We start from the raw sequence: 21,322 nt of genomic DNA, 5'->3' as shown, positions 1-21,322 counted from the left end.
GGGCCGGGACGGAGGTGACGCAGGGAGATGCCGGCAGCCGCCCCAGCCTGGCCCCGGCGCCCCTCGCTGCTGCTGCTGCTGCTGCTGCTGCTGCTGTTACTGCTGCTGCTGTTACTGCTGCTGCTGCTGCTGTTACTGCTGCTGCTGCTGCTCCTGGCTCAGTTTCCCCTTCCCTGCGCCTGGGGAACGCAGATGCTCTCAACCAGGCCGGATTCGGCCGCGGTGTCACCGCCGTGTGGCCGCAGCCGGGGGACATTTTGGGGAACGGGGGCTGCCCTCGTGCCCCCTGCCCTGCTGGGTATGGGGTCAGGGGTGGGCCAGGACCCCCTCCCGGTCGCCCCTCCTGGCCTTCGAGCCCCTCCGCCACCCTGCCGGGCCCTGTACCCTTGGTGCTTCGTTTCGCACCGGCTTGGACACAGTTTTGGGTGAAACCCGGCTGGTTTGGTCTCCATGGAGCCAAACGCCCCCCGGTGTGTGTGGGGGGGCACTTTGGAGGGAAAAAGCCCCACCCCATAGGACACAGGGGTGCTGAGCCCGCTGGGGTCCCACGCCCTGACCCCCCCCCCCCCCCGGATGCTCCTGGCTGGTTTTGGTGTGAAACCGCCTGGTTTTGGTACGTGTGATAAATTGTGAATGGTGCCGGGGGGGGTCCCGGGGGTGGGCCCCGGCACCCAGGGGTGCTGCAGGTGGGGGGGGGGGTCGGAGGGGTGGCTGGGGAGAGCCAGGTCTGTGGGGGACACGGGGGGACGGGGACAGGGACAGGGACATGGGGGGGGTCCCCGCGCCCCCCCACCCGGCCCCTCCCGGCCCCGCCCCGCCAAGCCCCGCCCTACCCGGCCCCGCCCTCCTGACGTCACCCAGGTGGGCCCCTCCCTCTCTCGGCCACGCCCTCCCCCTCCCACCTTCCTCCCCGCCCAATCCCCTGCCGGCGAAGGGCGGGGCGGCCGCGCGACGCCCAATGGCGAGCGGATAAACACGGCCGGCGGGGGCGGGACCCGAGGTGAAGGGCGGGCGGGAGAACCAATGGGGAAGGCGGTTGGCGGGGCGGGGCGGGGCGGGGCAGGGGGCTGCTCTCCTTTTGTTCGGGCAGGAGCGGGGCGGGCGGCAGTGCCCGCGCAGGGAGCGGCGCGCAGGTGAGCGGAGCGGGGGGCACCGGGGGCGGACGGGGCCGGGCGTTACCAGGGCTGGGGTGAGGATCGGGGGCAGAACTGGGAGGGGTCCCGGAGGCAACCGGGGTTGGGGAGGGGTCCCCGGGCAGGCAGCGGGAGGGGTCCGGGGAGGAGTCCCGAGGCAAGAACCGGGTGTAACCGGGGCTGGGGAGGGGTCTCGAGGCCGGGGAAGGGTCCCGGTGCGAGAACCGGGAGTGGTTCGGGGCCGGGGAGGGGTCCCGGTGCGCGAACCAGGAGGGGTCTGGTTCCGGAGGGGGTCCCGGTGCGAGAACCGGGAGTGGTTCGGGGCCGGGGAGGGGTCCCGGTGCGCGAACCAGGAGGGGTCTGGTTCCGGAGGGGGTCCCGGTGCGAGAACCGGGAGTAGCCGGGGCTGGGGAGAGGTCCTGGGGTAAGGACTGGGAGGGATCCCGGCGCTGGGAGGGTCCGGTTTGAGAACCGGGAGGGGTACCGGGGCTGGGGAGGGGTCCTGGAGCATGAACCCGGAGTAGTCGAGGCGGGGGAGGGGTCCTAGGGCCAGGAAGGGTCCGATTTGAGAACCGGGAGGGGTCCCGGGGCAAAGACCAGGAGGGATCTGGGGCCGGTGAGGGCTCCGGTGCGAGAACCGGGAGGGGTCTCGGGGCGTGAGCCGGGAGTAACCGGGGCTGGGGAGGGGTCCCGGGGCGAAGACCGGGCGAGATCTGGAGCCGGTGAGGGCTCCGGTTTGAGAACCGGGCGGGGTCCCGGGGCTCCGTCCCGTCCGGGGGCGTCGCTCCCGGGCTCGTTCCTCTCCCCGCCGGCGGAGCAGGTCCCGTCCGGCCGCTCCCCGGGGCGAGCCCCTACCGGGGGTCGGGAGGCGGCTTCGTGCTGCTACCGGGGCTGGGCGGGAGCCGTCCCCCGGCACCCTCGGTCCCCCTGCGGGGCTGGCTGGAGGCACGGCCGGGCGCTGCCCTGCCGGGAGGAGGAGGAGGGAGGAGGAGGAAGGAGTTTTCCCGTCCGAAACCCCCGCGAGAGGCTGACGGCGAAAATCCGAGCCGGAGAACACGGTGGGGTGGGGGGGTGGGGAGCGAAACTGGCTGGCGTTTGGGGAGCAGCGAGGGCTCTAATTGCGTTAGCTGAGTGATTAGCCTAATTAATCAGGTTTGCAGCGCAGATGAAAGGATAATGCTGAAATGTCGCTGGGAGTTGCCCGTCGAGGGAAGACGTAGGCTGTCGTGCGAGGAGCGTGGGGAGAGGTGGCAGGAGCACGGGTGTCTGCTGGGGGGGGGCATGGCTGTGATGGGAGAGCACCTTGGGGGGTCCTAGTGCCCCCCAGGACTGGTTTTGGGCCCCCCCGTTGTAATAGTGCCACCGTTGGGGTGACAGCCTTACCCCCTGTGTGCTGATAGTGGTGTCCCCATGCACCGATCTCTCCCTCTGCATTGGGTGCTGGGGGGGTCCTGCCCCCCTGCTGCCCCCAGCCCTGGGGGGGCCCTGGGGGGGCCATGGAGCAGCCGAGTGGGTCGTGGTCCCTTCCCGGGTCCTTGTTGGTGTCCTACTAGGGCAGGCTGGGAGGGCGTGGGGCACCCAATTAAATTCTCTTTATGCATTTGAAGCCTATAATTGCTCGTTGCTTCAGAGGATTTCCATAGAGTGTCATTAAAAATAACAATCTTTTATTGCAAGTTTGGCTTAAACAGGTGGATTGTAGGACGGGAATGTGAAGAACTCGTGGCTCTGGTGGTCAAGGTGTTTTAGAGTCCCCTTCAGAGCTGGCTCTGTGGCAGCGCAGGTGGCGGGGAGCTGTTTTTGTAGGGCGCGAGTCCCTGGAGCTGTGTCAGCTCCAACAGTTGGGGAGTGCTGGGAGGAGGCAGGATGGGCCCTCCCCTCCAAACAATGGCTCTCCTGCTCTATTGTCTGCTGTGGTGCAGCCTCCCTGCCCCAGGAAGCGCCTGCAGCAGTGGGGACAGCCAGGGACTGGGTGTTGGAGCCCCTGTCCCCATGGGGGTTTGAGTCTGCAGTGCTGATGGCACAGCAGAATCCAGGCTGGATTGCACCTGGAGACCTTGAGGAATTTCCCCTCTGGTCCTGGTGCTGTGTTTTAGCATTACTGTTTAGTACTGCCCTAGTCCTGTTAATTCTCCCCTCTTTGTTTTCCCCCCACCTGAAATGCTTAATCAGATGTAGCAGCTGGGCCAGGCAACTGTTCTGCAGCTGCGAGGCTTTTTCAGTGGAGGCTGTGTCTGTGACGATGGCTTCCCTTCAAGGCTGTGGTTTGGTGTGGGAGCATTTGCTGGTGCTTGGCTTCTTATCGCACTTCCACATCTCAGGGCTTTGGCTCGCAGATGGCAGAGCCTCCAGGAGAGGAGCTGGGGAGGATGGGGGCTCTGCGCAGGTGACTTGCAAGGCTTCAATTGCTGCACCTGTACCAAGTTTTGCATTGGTCTTGAAATTTTAAATCATGAATTAGGTTGGCTTCTAATTCACAGAACCTAAAAAGAAATTTACCATCTCTTAAAGCCTTGTTAGTCTGCCTCGGACTTCTTGTGGCACTGTTTCCAGCTTTCACCTTCACTTCAGCGAGTGCTTCGCCACCCAGGCAGGCTTTGGAATCACCCAGCAAATGGGACCGTGGTGGTGGCTCTGGGTCCCAGCTGGTCCTGTGGGACCTGGGGTGTCCCCAGCTGGGCTGTGCAGAAGTAGCTGTGGACCTGTTGGCAGTGCCTGGCTCGCAGGCTTGAATTTCTGCAGCATTTCTCACTCCTGCAGGGTTGGTTTTACCCCAATCCTGCAGGGCTGGGGACGGAGCAGGCATGCTGCCTCTGCATGTGGGAGCAGCTGCCAAAAAAAGCCTTAAAACTTGACCTAAGCAGCTAAAAAAACACATCTGTGTTTAAACTGCTGCTGGCCAGCACTGGGCTGCAGAATGCTCCAAAACTTCAGCCACCCTCAGCGCTGCTGCGTCCTGTGGTGCTGTCCCAAAGGTGGCCCTGCACAGCCCAAAATCTGGGCCATGCTCAGATGTGTTGCTGCCTGCTCCTGTTCAGCCCATTAATGTTCAGCTAAACATCGGGCTCCTCCTGGATCCCATGTCCTGCAAGGGATCCAGGTGCTGGAGAGGACTTTGGGGTGGCTTGGTTGGTGCATGCGCATGCTCCTGCACCCCAAAGCTTCAGGGTCTGGCAGTGGGAAGGGGATGCTCTGGGTGCTTCCTTGTCCCACTTGTGCTGCATCAGTCCTCATTCTGCCTCCCTTGGGAGTTGTCCTCAGTGTGTGCTTGACCCTGAGCTGGGTTTTGGCTTGCGAGCTGTCCCCTGGGTTCTTGCATCCTCCTGTCATGGTGAGGTGCCTCTGAGTGCCCTGAGTTTCATCCTGCTCAGCTGCCAAGGGTCCAGGCTTCAGCACACTGCCCATGAGCATCACAGCTCGTGGGGATGTGCAGCAGCAGGGCTGGGTCCTGCACATCTGTGTCTTGTTCTCTGAGCCCTGCCATGACAGCACAGAGCAGGCTCTGAAGCTTCCTACCTGGAGCAGGAGCCACGCAGGGAAGGTGAAGCGCTGTGCTCCCACCTCATGTGCAGGGGTAATGCGCTCCCTAAACAGCTACAGGGGCAGAGGAAGATGTTTCTAATTAGCCAGGGGTTTGGAGTCTCTAAATCTGCCATCCCCGATTGGTTTTTCTGCGGATGCTGACAGGCCCGGAGGCATTTCATAATGCTTCAGTTGCTCGGATCTAAAATCCCTTTAGAAAAAGGGCAGGAGCCTTGTGCTGGAGCACGGCTCCTTGGGGCTTTGGGTTCTCTGCAAGGTGCTGAGCAAGGAGCTGCTGGCTCAGACACAGAGCTGCGAAGGGGGCTGATTCAGGATGCTCGGTGCTTTCTGGATATCCCACACCTGGATGACCCAATGCATTGCTCTCAAGGCTGTGAAGATGCCCTTGTGGGGTCAAGCAATGTTGCCTGCTCTGGTGTTTGAGACCCAGCACGGGACTAGGAATTGACCCTGTGGCATCTTCCCTGTGACCTTGGTGAAGGTCCCTTCTCCAGGTGGGGATGGATCAGGGGATGCTGTGCTGGGGGGCAGGAGCCAGAGCTGAGCATTTTGGCAGCAGCACAAGCCCCTGGTGCCACCAGGAAACCAAGTGCTGCCAGCATTTTCCAGGGTGATGAACCAGCTGCTCCCTGCTTGGTGCTGTCCTGCTCCTTTATCCACATCCCTGTGGTCCTGCTCTGTGTGCTGGCTTTCGGAGGTGCTTCGGTGGACAAAAGGCATTTGGTTCTCTGCTGTTGGAGACCTTTGGCTGCCGTAAAGAGCCTGCTGTAATCACTGTGACATGCGGGCTGAGCCCTGGTGACAAATCATTAACTTGCTCCGACAGGCTGGGTGCTGACGGGTGTTGGTGATAATTCCTTGTGAAGCATTTGAACTTTGCAGATGTAATGCAATCGGATGGAGAAATTAAGCTGGGGCGCAGCAGCTCTCAGCCTGGCTTCCCTTCCCTATGTTCTTCACTGGCAGAATCAGGGCCAGGTGGCAGAATCCTGTGCTTTTGGACACCATTATTCTAGCTGGAGACAGCATGCGAGCCTCCAAGCCGAAATTTAAAAAGCCTGCAATTATCGTGTTCTTAAAGGACAACTTGTTCTTGGTGCTCTTTAAAACAATTTTTTTCTTATCCAGATGGAGTTATTGTGATTAATTACACCGTGCCAGTTCTTTCCGTGGACAAGCGATGAGTTTCTGTTTTTCCCAGCAGTGTTTCTAAAGAGATTGGTGAACTTTTATTGCAGAGGGGATCTGCCCACCTGGGTCCTCCTGTTCCTGGTGCCTCCGTGGGTTTCCACAGGTGCTGGTGTCCCCTAGGAGAGGGAGTGGGATGCACGGGAGGTGGGTGCTGTTGTGGCACTTGAAGGTTTTTACCAAAACCACCTCTTCTGAATGTGTTTGAGACAGGTCGAGGGGTGAGGCTGGATGGGACGTGCTCCTGCTCTGTCCTTGTTTAGCACAGCACCCAGCCTCGTGTCCGAGGGTGCAGGAGCAGCGTTGGGCGCTGCTGGCCCCGTGCAGCTCCGAGGCTGGAGCAGGGTGGGGTGGGAAGCGGCTTCCCATGTGTGAGAGAAGCTCCTGCTGATGGCAGAGGATGGGTGTTGGCTTGGGAGGGTGGAGGGGAGGCTTAGAGCTTTCCTCCCCCTGGGAAGAGGCTGGTGCCCTGCGCGCACAGGGTGTGAAAATACCTGACCTGGGCAGAGCCGCGGGGATGTGTGCAGGGAGGGAGGAATGTGGGTGCTGGTGGCCAGGACAGAGCTGGAAGGGGCCGGCTGGACTCTCACAGGAGAAGTATTCTCTAGGGTGACTTTGTGCCTTAGCAGGAATGTGTTTTAGGACAGGATCGCTCCGCCCTGAGCCGCAATCAGGGTGATTCCTGCACCGGGTGTGTGGGGTGGGGAGCTGGGCTGGGCTGCGGGTAGAGCCATGCAGTGCCCAGTCCCACCTCTGAGCTCCTCCTGGCCTTGAAATGCCTTGGCTGAGAGTCTTGTGCCTTGATATGAGGGCAGAAGGGCAGCCAGAGATGCAAGAGACCTGCTGGGTCCATGCTGCAGGGTGACCCTAATGGCCAGTGTTGTGTGTGCCCCCACAAGGGAGGGATGTGCAGTGGATGGTACCTTGTTTTGTGATGGGAAGTGCCAAAATATTGCAGTGTGTGTGCTGGAGCTGTCAGTAACCCCCTAATTTGGGTGAAGGCAGGGCATGGCAAGGCTTGGGGCACGTGTGTCCCCAGTGAGCTGTACCCTGATGGAGAGCACCGGGGAACAGAGTGGGTGCTGTGGGGGGGATCTGGGGCTTGAGCCAGGTGGGGGGGAGTAGAAACAGGGGCTTCACATGAGGCTGTCAGCAGCTCTCAAACACCTGGTCGGGAGCAGCTTAGAAATAAATAGGGCTTGAAGGGCTGCCTCTGGTTATGGGGTGTGGGTCTGGGTAGTGGCTCCTGTGCCCCTTGCTGCCCACCTGAGCCATGTGTGGCCGCAGCCTGTTGCGTGTGCAAACGGTGGACAGGACCTGCTCTGGGTGTGCAAACAGTGGCCAGGAGCCGCTCTGGACGTGCGAACACCGTGAACAAAGGCGGCCAGCTCCTTTGTTTGAGGGCTGGTGAGGGCAGGGCTGGAGCGGGGCTGAACTCGGGGTGCGTGGTGCTCTGCTGCGCTGCCTGCTCCCCGCCGCCGCTCTCCTCCTCATTAAACTTCAAGCTGCTCTCTCATCCCTCTTTGAATCCTTTGACTTCTCTTCACTGTACAGCCCTTATTGAAACTGCTTGCGCGAGCAGGGTTCTGACTTTAATGCATCCCATTGATGCCGGCGAGGTCTTGAAGAGCTCCTTTCTCTCCCTCCTTGCGCCGCTTGTTCTTGCCATGGATCCTTTTCAAAGCCATTGAAGCTTTTATACGGTGCCGGCTCTGTTGCGGTGGCTGTCCCGGCTTCGTTAGCTGTCGCACAGTGGTGGCACTGTCACTTCTGGGCTGTGGCTGCCCCAGCCCTGCTGCATCGTCCTTGCTTTGTCTGAGCAGCACCAAATAATCCTCCTGCTCCTCCAGGTGCCTGGGGAGGACCAGAGATCCCTTGCGTGCAGCAGAAGTGCTCCTAAAATAGTCTTTTTCTTGCATGGTATTTGTTGAACTGCCGTAAATACCTCTTTCCTTGTCTTAAAAGCCCAAGTAACTGTAATTACCATTGCTCACGTGCTTCCTGCAGCCCAGCTTGCCAGGACACAATGGAGCTCCAGCCCCGCTGCCCTTTGTTCTCGGCGGGGCTGGGAGGGTGCTGGCAGCTCAGGGGGGCTCTGACAGCTCCTGCCTCAGGCTCCTCTGCCCCCTGTCCAGCCAGGACAGCTTCAGGATCAGGCCCTGCCTCGCACCACCACTGCATCAGGGTCTTGCTGCCTGCTTCTGGGTATCCCAAGTCCGTGATCTGTGTTTTGGGGTTGCTCCTGTGCCCCCACCTGCTGTGACCTAGAGGGGCAGGGTCCTGCTGAGCACCACAGCCCCCAGCCTGGGGTTCGCTCCCCTCCAGCAGCACCGTGAGCCCCATCCCCAGCATGCCAGGGAGTCCCTGGGCAATAACTATTTCTGCCTGAAGCAGTATTCATTGCTTCCCTGCTGCTTCTCTCGGGCAGCTCAGCTGGAAACCGGTGCCAGCGCTGGGCTCTGGAGGCTGCGTCCTGCTTGTCCCCAGAGGAAGGGGCTCTCCGGGCGGGAGGACACATGTTTACTGGAGTTTACTGGAGACTTCCTCTGCAGACGGTGTCCGCGGGGAGACGATGCTGTCTGGCTGCTGATCAAATAATTCTGGAGACAGATGAGCCCTCTGGCCAGGGCTGTGCAGTGCTGGTGACTTCCTCTGGTTTTCCACCAGGATGCCTGGCTCCAGGAAGCAGGGGGGAGGATTTAACCTTTTCCCTGCCCTGTCCTGGGGTGGCTGGAGCTGCTTGCCTGCCTCTGCTGTGGGGCTGCCCCTTCTGGAGCAGGTGTTTCCTTGTGTGCCCTGCACACAGCTCGCTGCTTTCTGCACAAACCGAGAGCTTTGCCCGGTTCCTGGCTCTCGAGCTGCAGGGGAAGGCGAGGAGCCTGAGGGTCCTGCTTTTTGTGTTTCTGCATGCTCTGCTGCAAGCTGCTCACCCCCAGAAGCCTCGATCTGGCTGTGATGGATGCTTCTGAAGGTCAAACCAGGCTGAAGCAGCATCCCCTGCCTGCAGTGTCACCTGCCAGCTCGGTCCCCGCTGAGGAGCGGGGACATTTGAGGACAGCAGAGGGGATGGAAATGCTTGTGTCAGGTGCCGGGCCTCGGTGTGACGAACAACAGGATGCTCGATGCAGGGTTCAGGAAACATCCCTCTCTGCTTCTGGAGCCTCTGACACTTGCTCTACTGGCCCTGTCACCTTCAGTGCCACCAGCTTCACCGGCTGCCTGTGGCAGCAAGCAAACCCACAGCGGTGCTGGGCTGGTGCCCATCAGCGGGGCAGTGCTGCTGGGGCTGCTATAATGGGGCTGGTATTTCACAGTAACACCCGTGCTCATTAGCCTGGGTTTATTCTGCTGCTTGTAACCTGTCTGGGGCAGATCACCTGAGCCCGTCGTGGATCTGAGCAGCTCCGCTCGCTTTTGATGTCTGAGGCTTGTGGTGCAGACAGGGAGGAGGGCGGCAGCGGGGGGACGGCTCATGCATAATGCACAGCTATGTAAAAAGTCAGAGTTTGAGCTGAACTCAGGGATGTTTGAAAAATTAGGTGCTTGTCAAACGCCTGTGAATTGTAGAGCAGCCGTGACAGGTTGGCTGAGTGCGTGCGGATGGGAATGGGCCCCTCCTGTCAGCTCTGGGTGCCGGGGTGCTCCCACCCACACCTCGTCTGTGCTGTGAGGAAGCTTTTGATGCCCTTGGCTCTGTTCTCCCCTTGTCCAGCCCTGTCCAGGGCAGCTTCCCAAGTGTTGGTGTGGGGACCTGGCAGGTGGCTGGGGCTGCTGTCAGGGCTCTGCATGCTGCTTCTCGCTGGGGTCACTGAGCCCTGTCGGTGCCAGCTGATCCGTGGTGGCACGGCAGGCCCCTTCCTGCAATCAGAGAGGGGAATGCTCCCCCCGCCTGCCTCCCCCCTGCTGCCCCAGCCCTGTCCTCTGCCCTGCTTTAGGGCTGGGGGGGGGGGCGCTCCTCAGCTCGTGATCCAGGCACCCAACCTCTTTGTGGTGGCAGGTGGCCTTGTTTTGGTGGTGTTTTGTCAGGCTTCCTGACCCAAGCTGGAGGCTCCAACACTGTGGTCACCAAAGGGGGAGGGCTTGCTTTCACCAACACCCCCCTGACACCTGAGCGCATGCCAGGGCTTTGCTGCAGGACCTGGGCCTGGCTGCAAGCTGTGGCCCCCCCCCCCCCCCCAGCTTGGCTGGATTTGCCCCCGGTGCCACCCCCTTCGCTCTGCACTGATCGGAAAGCCCAGCTCCAGCCCGCTCCCTGCCATGGGAATAACCTGCCTCCCGTGGCTTCCATTAGCAGGGCTGCCTTTTACTGCCTTATAAACATGCATTATGCACAACCCATTAAAGCCGGAGCAGCACTCGGCATGCGGCTTGCTGCTTTACAGCTCAGAGAATACCAAATTGACAGGAACAGCCCCCCACCGCACTTCCAGGAAGGCTGCTGGGGGGGTTGGTGGGGTGCAGGATGCTCTGGCCTTGCTGCGCCCTGACCTCCACCCCTCCTCAGGAAGGGGTTTGTGTACCTGGGCCGGGATGTTTTCCCGGTGAGTGTCAGCCTGTGCCGCTCGCCAGGGCTCGGCTGCTCCTTGGGAACAGCCCGCAGCGCTGGGGCGAGCCACGCCAAGCCCGTGCGCGCCGCCCTGGCCCCCCCCCCCCCCCAGCTCTGCGCAATCCGCGTCCTCTGCCACCACCCAACGCCCTGACTCACTTGGGTGGTGGGGTACCAGGGCTGCCCGCCCTGGGGGGCTCATCCTGCTGCCCCTTGCTTGCTTGGAGAGGATGCTGGTGGCAGTGCCAGCCATGCTGGACCCCCCTTTTTTTTCCCCCGAAAGCTCTGAGCTGGATCGGGGCCACGGGCACGCGGCCGCCCTGGTCCAGCCTGCTGCATGAATCAGTGCTGGTGGAGGTGGTAATTACGCCTCTGTTTGGCAGCGCTGCTCCCAGCTCCGCCGGGCGCCGCACGGCAGCTGCTCCCTTCGCCTCTTATCGAGTCTGAAACTCTGACTCATCCCCGCCCGGGCGGCCTTGGGTGCTGCAGGGGACTGGGGGCTCGCTGGGTGCCCCCATCCCTGCCGGGGGCTGCATGCAGGGCCGGTGACTCAGCCCTGCAGCTTCCTGCCCCCCTGAGCTGCTGCGGGCTGTGCTATCCTCCCTCGCCTCTCCTCCCCCAAATCCCCAAGCTGCAGACAACAAAAACCTTGCCCCGCTCTGAAAGTACACCCGGGTTGGTTGGTTCTGGGTTTGGGGACGGAGCAGCCATGGTGCGTTTGGGGATGGGAGTTTGGTCCCTGAGACTCTGGAGCAGGGCTTGTCCTGCCGATGGGATCCCCGGAGGCCAAGGCAGCTGCTGGAGGCTGGCGGGGAGCGGAGCGTTCCCGTCTGCCCCAGCCCTGTGGTGACTCACGGCATTGCCATGCACGCAGGAGGCGGCTGCGAGCGGGAGCTGCTCCTCTCCGCCTGGGATCTCCCTTGGGTCCCAGCTCCCCTTTGCTCCCGGAGCCTCCCACGCTGGCGTTGGGTGCAGGGACCCCATACCCAGGGTGTTCCCAGTATTGCTTCCCACCACTGTGAGCCTCTCTGCTGGGGCTGCCAGGGCAGCCAGACCAGCATTGCCACCCCTCTGCAATAATTCATTAGCACCAGCTGCTGCTGGACCCTCTTCCCAGGGGATGGGGCTGCCCCACTTCCCCCTCCCTCCCCTCCCAGGGCTCTGATGCCAGGTTTCTGGCTGTTCCCCGAACTGCTCACAGCCATGGCACGCCGAGAGCATGGGGACATGCCACAGCTTGGCTCACCCATTGCTGAATGAGTCTCGGGGGGACCACGCTGGTGTCCCCCAGCCCAACCTGGCTGCTTGGTGACCCCCAGGGGCCGGCAGTGAGTGTGCTGCTGGCACCGCGCTCTGCATAGGGAGCACCCAGACCATGGGCACCAGGGCTGTCATGGGGAGAACTGAGCTGCTGGCTTCGCCTGGTTATTTTTAGGTGCTTTAGGAGTGTCCCAGAAGAGCCTTTGAACGGTTTATTTTATTCTCGGAGTCCCAGCCTTGTCCTCAGCTCGCTGCCAGGTTCCCATCTCCAAAACCTGGTCTTTAAACAGCCTGCGTGCGGGAGCGGGGAGGCCCCTTCGCACTTCGGCACCGAGGCGCTGAGACGCGGTCTCGCGCGGCGGGCGCTGGCTGGCAGGCAGCTCAGCGCCGGGTGCAGCCGCGCTTCGTGTCTGAACACGAGCAGCAAAGTGCTGAGCTGTGGGTTCGTCAGCTCGGTGCCGCCTTTCATCTCGCTTGGGGGAGGAGGGCAGATAGCGATCTGCTCGCGGGCTGCGCCCGGGCAGTTGCGCTCGACTGCGGCGGGGGCACCGCCGGGGTCCGTGGGGCGGAGGAGAGGGGCAGGAAGGTGCCGCGGAGAGACCCCGGCCTCTGCCCTACAAGCTCTCGGCTCCCTGCCCCGCAGAGCAGCCATGGAGGTGATGAACATGATGGAGCAGCCGATCAAGGTGACGGAGTGGCAGCAGACCTACACCTACGACTCGGGCATCCACTCCGGCGTCAACACCCAGGTGCCCTCCGTCAGCAGCAAGTGCCTGGGGGACGATGACGAGGTCTACGGGAAGCAGTACACCATCAAGAAGACCACCACGAGCTACTGCCAGGGAGGAGGCCAAAGTCAAGCACAAGGTAGGGGCTGGGGGGGATGCCAAGGGGGTCGGCCACCAGCTCAGCTGTGTTTCTGCTTCCTTCTTCCACCTCCCCCACGGCTCTCCCGTGGCCTGTGCTTACCGTGCTCCTTCTGGGCACTCCTCCACGCAGCCTTCCACACCCTGGGAGTTGTTGCTGCCTAAAATATCCTCCCTCCCGTCCTCCTTCCCCTGCGCCGAGAGCTCTCACGTCGAGGGCGCGCAGCCAGAGCCCGCACTGGTGCTGAGCTGTGCACACACATCCCAGCCTGCCGGTCGGTTGGCTCCGGAGAGGAACAGCTGATCCCAGCCCACGGGTCGGCCGTCTGCTCTGCTACCTGCCTGCTCAGGAAACCTGTCTCGCTGTGCCTGGCAAAGCCCTCGGTACATGCTGTAAAACCCTGACAACCTGCCCGCCTTCCCCTGCTGCTGCTGGGGCGAAGCAGACGGTGGTGCAGCCCGCTGGGCTGAAAGAGTTGCTTCCCCCAGCTTTATCCCTGAAAAGAGGGCAGATCTGCTCTAGTCAGATCTGTGGCTCGCCTCCCAGTGATGGGTCCCGGAGGGCTGAGCTGCAAGCTCCCAGTGGAAGCAGAGCCCCATGGAGAGGGACAAATCCTGCCCGGTCCCTGCTGCGGGCAGCTGGGGACCACAGCTCTCTGCTGGGGACATTCCTGCTGCTCTCGTCCCTGCAGCCTCAACCAGGAAGGCCTCTGTGTCCTTCTCCTAATCCCCAATGCCAGCCGGTCCTGAGTTGCAAATACCCTTAATTTTTTAATTAACGGGCCTCGTGTGACAATTGCTTAATCATGCTGCCTAATTGAGCGTTGTCTTATCTCCCTGCCACCCTATCTGTTTACGCTTGGAAGCGCTGGCTCCTCACAGGATGTGCTGGGACTGCTGACGTGGCTGGTGCCATGGTGCTGAGCTCTTCTTGCTCAGCCCCTTGAAATTTGGGGAGCGGGGCTGGGAGCGCTCCTCCGAGAGATCCCCAGCCTCTGACGCTTCCTCCCGGTCTCTCCCCACAGCAGATATGGAGGCTCAGCTGGCCATGACCCGGGCTCAGCGCGTCCGGGCCGCCATGTACCCCGAGACGGTGGAAGACCGCTCCTTGCTCATCACCACGCAGGTGGAGGGGCAGCAGACCAACGTGCAGCGCCTGGCTGAGCCCTCGCAGATGCTCAAGTCTGCCATCGTGCACCTGATCAACTACCAGGACGACGCCGAGCTGGCCACCCGCGCCATCCCGGAGCTCACCAAGCTGCTCAACGACGAGGACCCGGTAAGGAAACGCAGCTTGATTGCACGTTTCTCTGGGCTTCCTGCTGCAGGGCTCCTGGGGTGTGCTTCCCCAGCCAGGGTGGCACAAATGGGGTCCCAAACCGCTGCTGCCATCCAGCTCCCTTCCTCGTGGCGAAGCCCTGTGGTCACCTCCACCCTGCAGCAGGATGGAGCCCACCTCTGCTTTCTCTGTAGCTTTTCACTGCTGCTCTGACACAGCCCTTGCAGTCCTGGCCTTGCACAGGCTTCTTGCCCACTCTCAAAGCTCCAGACCCCACTGCTTGCCCCCTTTCCTTGGTGCCGTGGATCAGACCCTACGCTGCAAGCTGCTGCGTGGCTCCTGGAGTGAGGTGGACAAGGCTTATGCCAAGCAGCAGCCCTCGATGGGGGCAGCCCCAGCAGAGCAGGAACCCTGGTGTGCCTTCGGGGAGCTGCCCTGGGACCCCCTCCACCCACCAACTCCTCTCCCAACCCCAGGTGGTTGTCAGCAAAGCGGCCATGATCGTGAACCAGCTCTCCAAGAAGGAGGCGTCCCGCCGTGCCCTGATGCAGTCGTCCCAGATCGTGGCGGCCGTGGTGCGCACCATGCAGAGCACCAGTGACCTGGACACGGCCCGCTGCACCACCAGCATCCTGCACAACCTCTCCCACCACCGCGAGGGCCTGCTCTCCATCTTCAAGTCTGGTGGCATCCCGGCCCTCGTCAGGATGCTCAGGTAAGGGGGTGCTGGTGGGAGCAGGGCACGGCCACCAGGGTGGCCCTAAGAGGGTGGTGGAGCCGAGATGTCCCAGCCAGGCTCATGGGGGCAGAAGGAGGGGAAGGAAGGGGTCCTGCTTCTGCTCGTGCCAAAAAAAGACCCCACCTGGAGCCTGAGGCCAGCAGCAGAAGGAAAAGCTTCTTGGAGTGGCTCCAGAGCAGGACCATGAGGATGCTCAGCAGCCAGAGCCCCTCCGCTGTGAAGCGGCTGAGAGCTGGGTGGTTCAGCCTGGAGAAGGGAAGGCGCTGGGGAGAGCTTACAGCAGCCTTCCCGCGCCCCAGGGGGACCTCAGGAAAGCTGGGGAAGGACTCATTGGTAGGGGGTAGCAATAGGATAAGGGGGGATGGCTTTAAGCTGAAAAAATGTAGGTTTAGATTAGATAGATATATTATTAGATATATAGGGAGGAAATTCTTCCCTCTGAGGGTGGTGAGCACTGCTCACAGGAGCTGTGGGTGCCCCACCCCTGGTGGTGCCCAAGGCCAGGCTGAATGGGGATTTGGGGTGCTGGGACCTGCAGAAGGGTGCTGGGTGGGCAGAGACGGGTGCAGGCAGCGCCCCGGGCCCCGCTTGCAGCGTGGGGAGCCCAGCGGCGGCTGCCGGTGCTGACGTGGCTCCTGCGCCTGCAGCTCGCCGGTCGAGTCGGTCCTCTTCTACGCCATCACCACCCTGCACAACCTGCTGCTCTACCAGGAGGGGGCCAAGATGGCCGTGCGCCTGGCCGACGGGCTGCAGAAGATGGTGCCCTTGCTGAACAAGAACAACCCCAAGTTCCTGGCCATCACCACCGACTGCCTTCAGCTCCTCGCCTATGGGAACCAGGAGAGCAAGGTGAGCCCCGGGGGCGCCTGCTGGTACAAAGGGGGGACCTGACGGGGTGGCGAGGGGGGGGACAGTCGCCTGACCTCACAGACCAAAAGCCCAGGAGGGCCTCAGGGGGCAGCTCCCCCCTATCTGGGCCGTGTGGCCCCCCGGGCTGTGCCCGGAGGCAGAGCGGTGGTGCTGTCTGCGGCGCTGTCGGGTCCGACCCCTCGCGGGCAGGACATCCCCGCCGGCGCAGACGGTCCCAGTCTGGCCGGTAAAGTGGCTTGGCTGGGTTTCTCCCTTTGCTGCTCAGGGCAATGGCTCCATCTTTGTTCTTGGGCTGCTCCTCTGGGCTGATGCTGTCTCCTCCTACGCTCAAGTCGCTGCAGCCTCGCATGGCTGCATGGCGCAGGGTGCTGAGGTTTGGTCCCCAGACCGAACCGACAGGGTGATGCTGCCCACCCCACCCCACCTTGCAGGACAGGGGTCCGCGGTGCGCAGGGCTGGTGTGGCCAGAGCTGCCGCGCCCCCTGACCCTGTCCCCTTTGCCTCGCAGCTGATTATTTTGGCCAACGGAGGACCCCAAGCCCTGGTGCAGATCATGCGCAGCTACAACTACGAGAAGCTGCTATGGACCACGAGCCGGGTGCTCAAGGTGCTGTCGGTGTGTCCCAGCAACAAGCCCGCTATCGTTGAGGCCGGTAAGAGGCTTTGGGGGTGCTGTCTCTACAGACGGCAGGACGTTTGGGGATTTGGGATTTTGGGGTTTCGGGGTGATGCAGCTGAGGGTGTCCGGCCTCCCGAGGCTGCTCCCCAAGCCATGCTTCGTGCCAGACCCCAGAGCTGCAGGGTTTTGGCTCGTCCTCCTGCAGTAGTGACTCCTCCTGGCCCCGTTTGTTCCCTGCCCCTTGGGGTGGCGAGGGGGGACCCTGGCCCCGGTGTCCAAGGGGGGTTATCTTGCTGTTGTTCCTCCCCCAGATGGCTACCGCCATCTCACAGCTGATGTGCAGGGCACTCTGAAGCCTTGCAGAGCCAGGTAAAACCACCTGTACGTGGCCTGGTGCCTGTGACAGCTTGCTGAGGTGCTTTCCTGGGCCCGTGCGTGGGCAGGAGCCGGCCCGGCTGGCGGGCAGGGAGCTGCCTTCCTGCACCGCATTTAGCCTCCGCTAAGCCACAAGGCGACGTCGTGCGTTGGAGGCAACAGTCGGGTGGCATCCAGCCCACGCTCACCGTGCAGAGAGCTGCTGTTGCTCCCTTTTCCTCTCCGCTGGGGACGCTTTGCATGTCTGGATATTTATAGGCGGCTCGGTGTCTCGTTTCCCTGGCAGGCGGCATGCAGGCTTTGGGCAAGCACCTGACCAGCTCCAGCCCCAGGCTGGTGCAGAACTGTCTCTGGACCCTGCGGAACCTCTCCGATGTGGCCACCAAGCAGGTGAGAGTGGGGGGACGCTGCGTCGTGCTTCAGCACAGCCTTTTGGGGAGCATTTCGGGGCTGTTGGATGGGTTTTGAGCCAGCGTGCCCCCCTCCACGGAGCCCTGTGCCAGTGCCAGGCTGAACCCGAAGCATTGTCCTCGTGCTGCTCAGCATCCCCACTGGCTGTAGCAGCATCCCCAGGGCTGCTCGTTGCTCTGGCTCATGGCAGCAGCTCCTTCCCCCAGCGAGGATGCTGCCCTGGCACCGAGCCCCGGGAGCCGTGGGGCTCGAGGGTGGCCCAGGGCTCTGCACAGGGCTTGCTCTTCCCAGCCTCTCGCCGCCTCCTGATGCGTTCCCCATGTGGTGCTCGGGCTGCGACTCCGCACAGATTAGCGCCTGATGCAGTGTGGAAACTATTCGGGCTGGCGGTGGAAGGCACGCAGCCGGGTTCCCTGGCTCGGCTGAGCGTGGGGGGGACGTGGCCGCGTTGCTTTAACCCCTTCCTGGCCCTGCCTGCACAGCTGGGCCCGTGGCTGTGGTCACCCTGGGACAGCTCGGGGAGCGCTGGCTTCTCGTGTTGCTCTGAGCAGCTGGAGGCTGCGTTGTTTGTGCGTTTCCACCAGGGAAAACGTGGTGGAGATACTAAACTCGGAGTGAAGCTGCGCATGTCTGGGGTGCTGCCGTTCACTCTGCCCAGATGATGCTGGGAGCAGTAGCGGGGGTTGCACAAGCTCTGGTGTCATGCAGATGCATGAGCCTGGGGCTCAAAGGAGGGCAGCTTGGGTCGGGGGGGGGAGCCCCCATGGTTGGGGCAGGCATTCTGCCCACGTAACAGGGAGAATCTCTGACACCCCAAGAGGGGAAGAGCTTGGATGGAGCTCAGCCGAGGCGCTGGGCAGGATCTGGCCCTGGTGGGGGGAACTGCTCTGACCTCTCGTTCCCACTCCTGCAGGAGGGCCTGGACGGTGTCCTCAAGATCCTGGTCAACCAGCTGAGCTCCGACGACGTGAACGTGCTGACCTGTGCCACCGGCACCCTCTCCAACCTGACCTGCAACAACAGCAAGAACAAGACCCTGGTGACGCAGTCGAACGGGGTGGAGGCCCTGATCCACACCATCCTGCGGGCGGGCGACAAGGAGGACATCACCGAGCCGGCCGTGTGCGCTCTGCGGCACCTCACCAGCCGGCACCCCGAGGCCGAGATGGCGCAGAACTCCGTGCGGCTCAACTACGGCATCCCTGCCATCGTCAAGCTCCTCAACCAGCCCAACCAGTGGCCACTGGTCAAGGTGTGGGAGGTTCTGGTGGGGGATTTGGGGGCTGGAGGAGCCCCCAGGGGCTGGACTCGAGCGAGCCCCCAGGTTGCTGGTCCCTGGTGGGGTTTGCAGCTGGAGGACGGAGGCAGCGAGCACCGGTGGCTGCTGGAGCTTCCGCAGGGCTGCGTCCTTGACGGCCACTAATGGGAGGAAATTGCTTGTGCTCGGCTGTTGTAGTGAAATCAATCCTCACCCCCCGCCGGCTGCCCCCGCAGCAAGGGGGGAGGCAGATCCGGTGAGGGGGGGGGGGGTGCAGGAAGCTGGAGTCAGCCTGTGCTGCAGAAAGAGGTGGTGTGGGGGCAGGCAGGGAGCCTGCGGGGTGCACTCACGCCTCCGGTCCCTGTTTGACGAATCTCTCTGTCCCTTCCGGGTCCCTGCTCCAGGCTACCATCGGCCTGATCCGCAACCTGGCCCTGTGCCCGGCCAACCATGCCCCGCTGCAGGAGGCGGCCGTCATCCCCCGCCTGGTCCAGCTGCTGGTGAAGGCTCACCAGGATGCTCAGCGTCACGTAGCAGCCGGCACGCAGCAGCCCTACACGGTGAGTCCCAGAGTTTGGCCGCATTGCCTGTGCCCCTCTTTCCCAGTCCCAGCATGGTCTGGTGTCCCCATGGGGTGGCAAGTCCCCATGATGTGGTCGTGCCCTGGTGTGGGGATGCTGGCTGAGCACGTGTCCCCTCGTAGGACGGTGTGAAGATGGAGGAGATCGTGGAGGGATGCACGGGAGCGCTGCACATCCTGGCCCGGGACCCCATGAACCGGATGGAAATCTTCCGGCTCAACACCATCCCTCTCTTCGTGCAGGTCAGGGGCTGGGGACGCTGGGGCTGTGCCGTGCCACCTCCCAGCCGCTGGCACGTCCCCGTGGTGTGCTGGCAGCATGCCCGTCTCGGGCTGCATCAGGACCACGAAGGCAGCCGTGCCGACTGCTTCACGCTGCCGTTAATCTCTCCTGACAGCTCCTCTACTCGCCGGTGGAGAACATCCAGCGCGTCGCGGCCGGTGTGCTGTGCGAGCTGGCCCAGGACAAGGAGGCAGCAGATGCCATTGATGCCGAGGGGGCCTCGGCTCCACTCATGGAGCTGCTGCACTCCAGGAACGAGGGGACAGGTGAGTGCAGCCGGCCTGGGCCCTGCTGCCCTTTGCTGGTGCAGCTGAAGCAGGAGTCCTTGGGCTGACCGTGGCGAGGAGCCGGGCTCCCTGTGTCACCCGGGTCAGCGGCGCCTCCTGTCCCTCCGCAGCCACCTATGCAGCTGCTGTGCTCTTCCGAATCTCCGAGGACAAGAACCCCGACTACAGAAAGCGCGTGTCCGTGGAGCTCACCAACTCCCTCTTCAAGCATGACCCCGCGGCGTGGGAGGCGGTGAGCACCGCACTGGGCATGGGGACGAGCCTCGCAGGGATGGGGGCCTCCTGGGGAGGCTGTCTCCTGCCTCCACACGCTGTCATTGCCTCCTGGCAGAGCTGGGATGAGGGTGATGGATGGACAGAGGGAGGTGGGAGGTGGCCAGGCTGCAGCCTTGGCTCTCCAGCAGCCCTGGGTTACAGGACGGGGCTGGGCACCACGTAGCCATTGAGCATCGCGCGCACATTTGTACGTTCCCTGTGTCTTAAAACCGTGCCACCTTCTTTCATAGGCTCAGAGCATGATCCCCATCAACGAGCCCTACTCAGACGGTGAGTACAGAGTGAACCCTTGCTGCAGGGTCCTGCAGCGAGGCTGCACTCGTGTCTTGTCACCAGAACCAAGCTGCTTTTAAATGCTCTCAACGAGCTGTCTTGGGCAGCTGCATGGCCTGCGTGGGCATGCTCAGCTCCCTGGGAGCTGTGCCGCTCGGCTCCACATTGTGCCCACAGCTTTTGGGGCAGGGGGTGGCAGATGGCCCTGGTGTTCCCCGCAGCACCGCGTGCCAAACGCTGCCCAGGGCAGGGGGAGCAGGAGGACGGCTGAGCCTGGGAGCTGCCCCCCAGCACCGGGAGCTGAGCTGTTGTGTCCCTTGTCCCCCAGCAGAGATTGACCCCGGCTACCGCCCCATGTACTCGGGTGACATCCCCCTGGACCCCATCGACATGCACATGGACATGGACGGAGACTACCCCATGGACGCCTACAGCGACGGCGTCCGGGCGCCCTTCGCCGACCACATGCTCGCCTAAACCCGCGCCCCAGACCCCGCACCAGGTAACGCCGGGGGGTGTGCGGGGCGCTGCTCCCCGAGCCCCCCGCGCTGGGTGACGTGAGCTCCCTCCCGCCGCGCCGCAGGTGTTTCCTCCATCCCGAGAGGGTGGCCCCAGAGCTGAGCATTCGCGAGAAGGACTTGGGAGACAGAAGTGCCTGAGAAGACAAACTTTTCCATTCCCACGAGAGGTTTTGTTTCTCAATTTTTATTTTTATTTTTTCTTCACTGTGGGTCTGTGGAGAAGGTCCTTCCTCCTGGGACTGCTTCAAGCACCTACTGCCGCATCCAGCATCCAAGATACTGTTTCTGAAGCTTTAAGACACAAACCTTGCATCATTATCAACCTTTTATTGGCAAAATAGTCTTTTCTATGAATATATATATTTCTTTTTTATTTTTAATATGGTGCCAACGGCTTTTGCCGTCTTTAAGTTTGTGCTTTCTAACTTCCCCACTACTCGTTCTGCGTGTTAGTGTTCTAGAAAAGGAATCTAACATGAGAAAACCCTTTGTCTTCTGCGAACTCTGACTTACTTAATCAGGCCAATCCGGAGTTTGCTGAAAACAAATGGTCCCATGTCCCAAGACCTTCGTTTTAGCCATCGGGATGTCTGCGGTTTAATTCTTTCTGATCAGCCGTTGGGGAGCTGACTTTGTGTAACTGCCTGTCCTAACAGTAACAATAGAGAAGTGACTCCAGCATTAGGAACCGTGTCCTTGTACTGATCTCTGTTGCACACTCTAACCCGTTTCCCTTCTTTTTGGTGAGTGGTGTGTTTCCGTCCCCTCTTTCCTTACCTAACGATTTTTTTTAAAAGAGGCTCTAGAGTTGAGGGTTTAATGCTCCGACTGGAAATGGATGGACTGTTACTGGAGTGTGGTTCAGGAATGGAAGATTTTATTATTTCTGTAAGTTGTTTTTGTATAGACCAAAGCAAAGAATAAAATAACCCCCCCAGCCCCAGGTTGCCATGAGCCTGTTCTTCCGTCGGCTTGGGGAAGGGAAGAAGGCTGCAGAGGCTGCAAATGGGGCAAG

General features: G+C 61.9%; 1 protein-coding gene across 4 annotated transcripts; it reads left to right on the top strand.

Annotated features, from left to right (window-relative positions):
* Positions 1-1,013: 1,013 nt before the first annotated feature.
* On the top strand, positions 1,014-21,246 carry JUP (junction plakoglobin). Of its 4 annotated transcripts, none has more exons than XM_035568355.2 (15): positions 1,014-1,133; positions 12,314-12,537; positions 13,562-13,815; positions 14,292-14,530; positions 15,202-15,403; positions 15,933-16,077; positions 16,705-16,808; positions 17,743-18,081; positions 18,492-18,647; positions 18,791-18,910; positions 19,066-19,216; positions 19,348-19,469; positions 19,744-19,783; positions 20,118-20,288; positions 20,370-21,246. In XM_035568355.2, the coding sequence occupies exons 1-14, from the start codon at positions 1,024-1,026 to the stop codon at positions 20,261-20,263; spliced, it is 2,352 nt and encodes a 783-aa protein (XP_035424248.1). In that variant the 5' UTR covers positions 1,014-1,023; the 3' UTR covers positions 20,264-20,288; positions 20,370-21,246. The 4 variants fall into 4 exon arrangements, with proteins under 4 accessions (XP_035424248.1, XP_035424249.1, XP_035424251.1 ...); XM_035568356.2 differs by having other exon boundaries at positions 1,045-1,133; positions 20,115-20,288; XM_035568358.2 differs by having other exon boundaries at positions 1,059-1,133; positions 13,565-13,815.
* The last annotated feature ends 76 nt before the right edge of the window (positions 21,247-21,322 follow it).

Source organism: Cygnus atratus, chromosome 25 (genome assembly GCF_013377495.2).
Source record: "Cygnus atratus isolate AKBS03 ecotype Queensland, Australia chromosome 25, CAtr_DNAZoo_HiC_assembly, whole genome shotgun sequence".
Taxonomy (NCBI): domain Eukaryota; kingdom Metazoa; phylum Chordata; class Aves; order Anseriformes; family Anatidae; genus Cygnus; species Cygnus atratus.
This window is presented reverse-complemented; position numbering and strand designations above follow the sequence as displayed.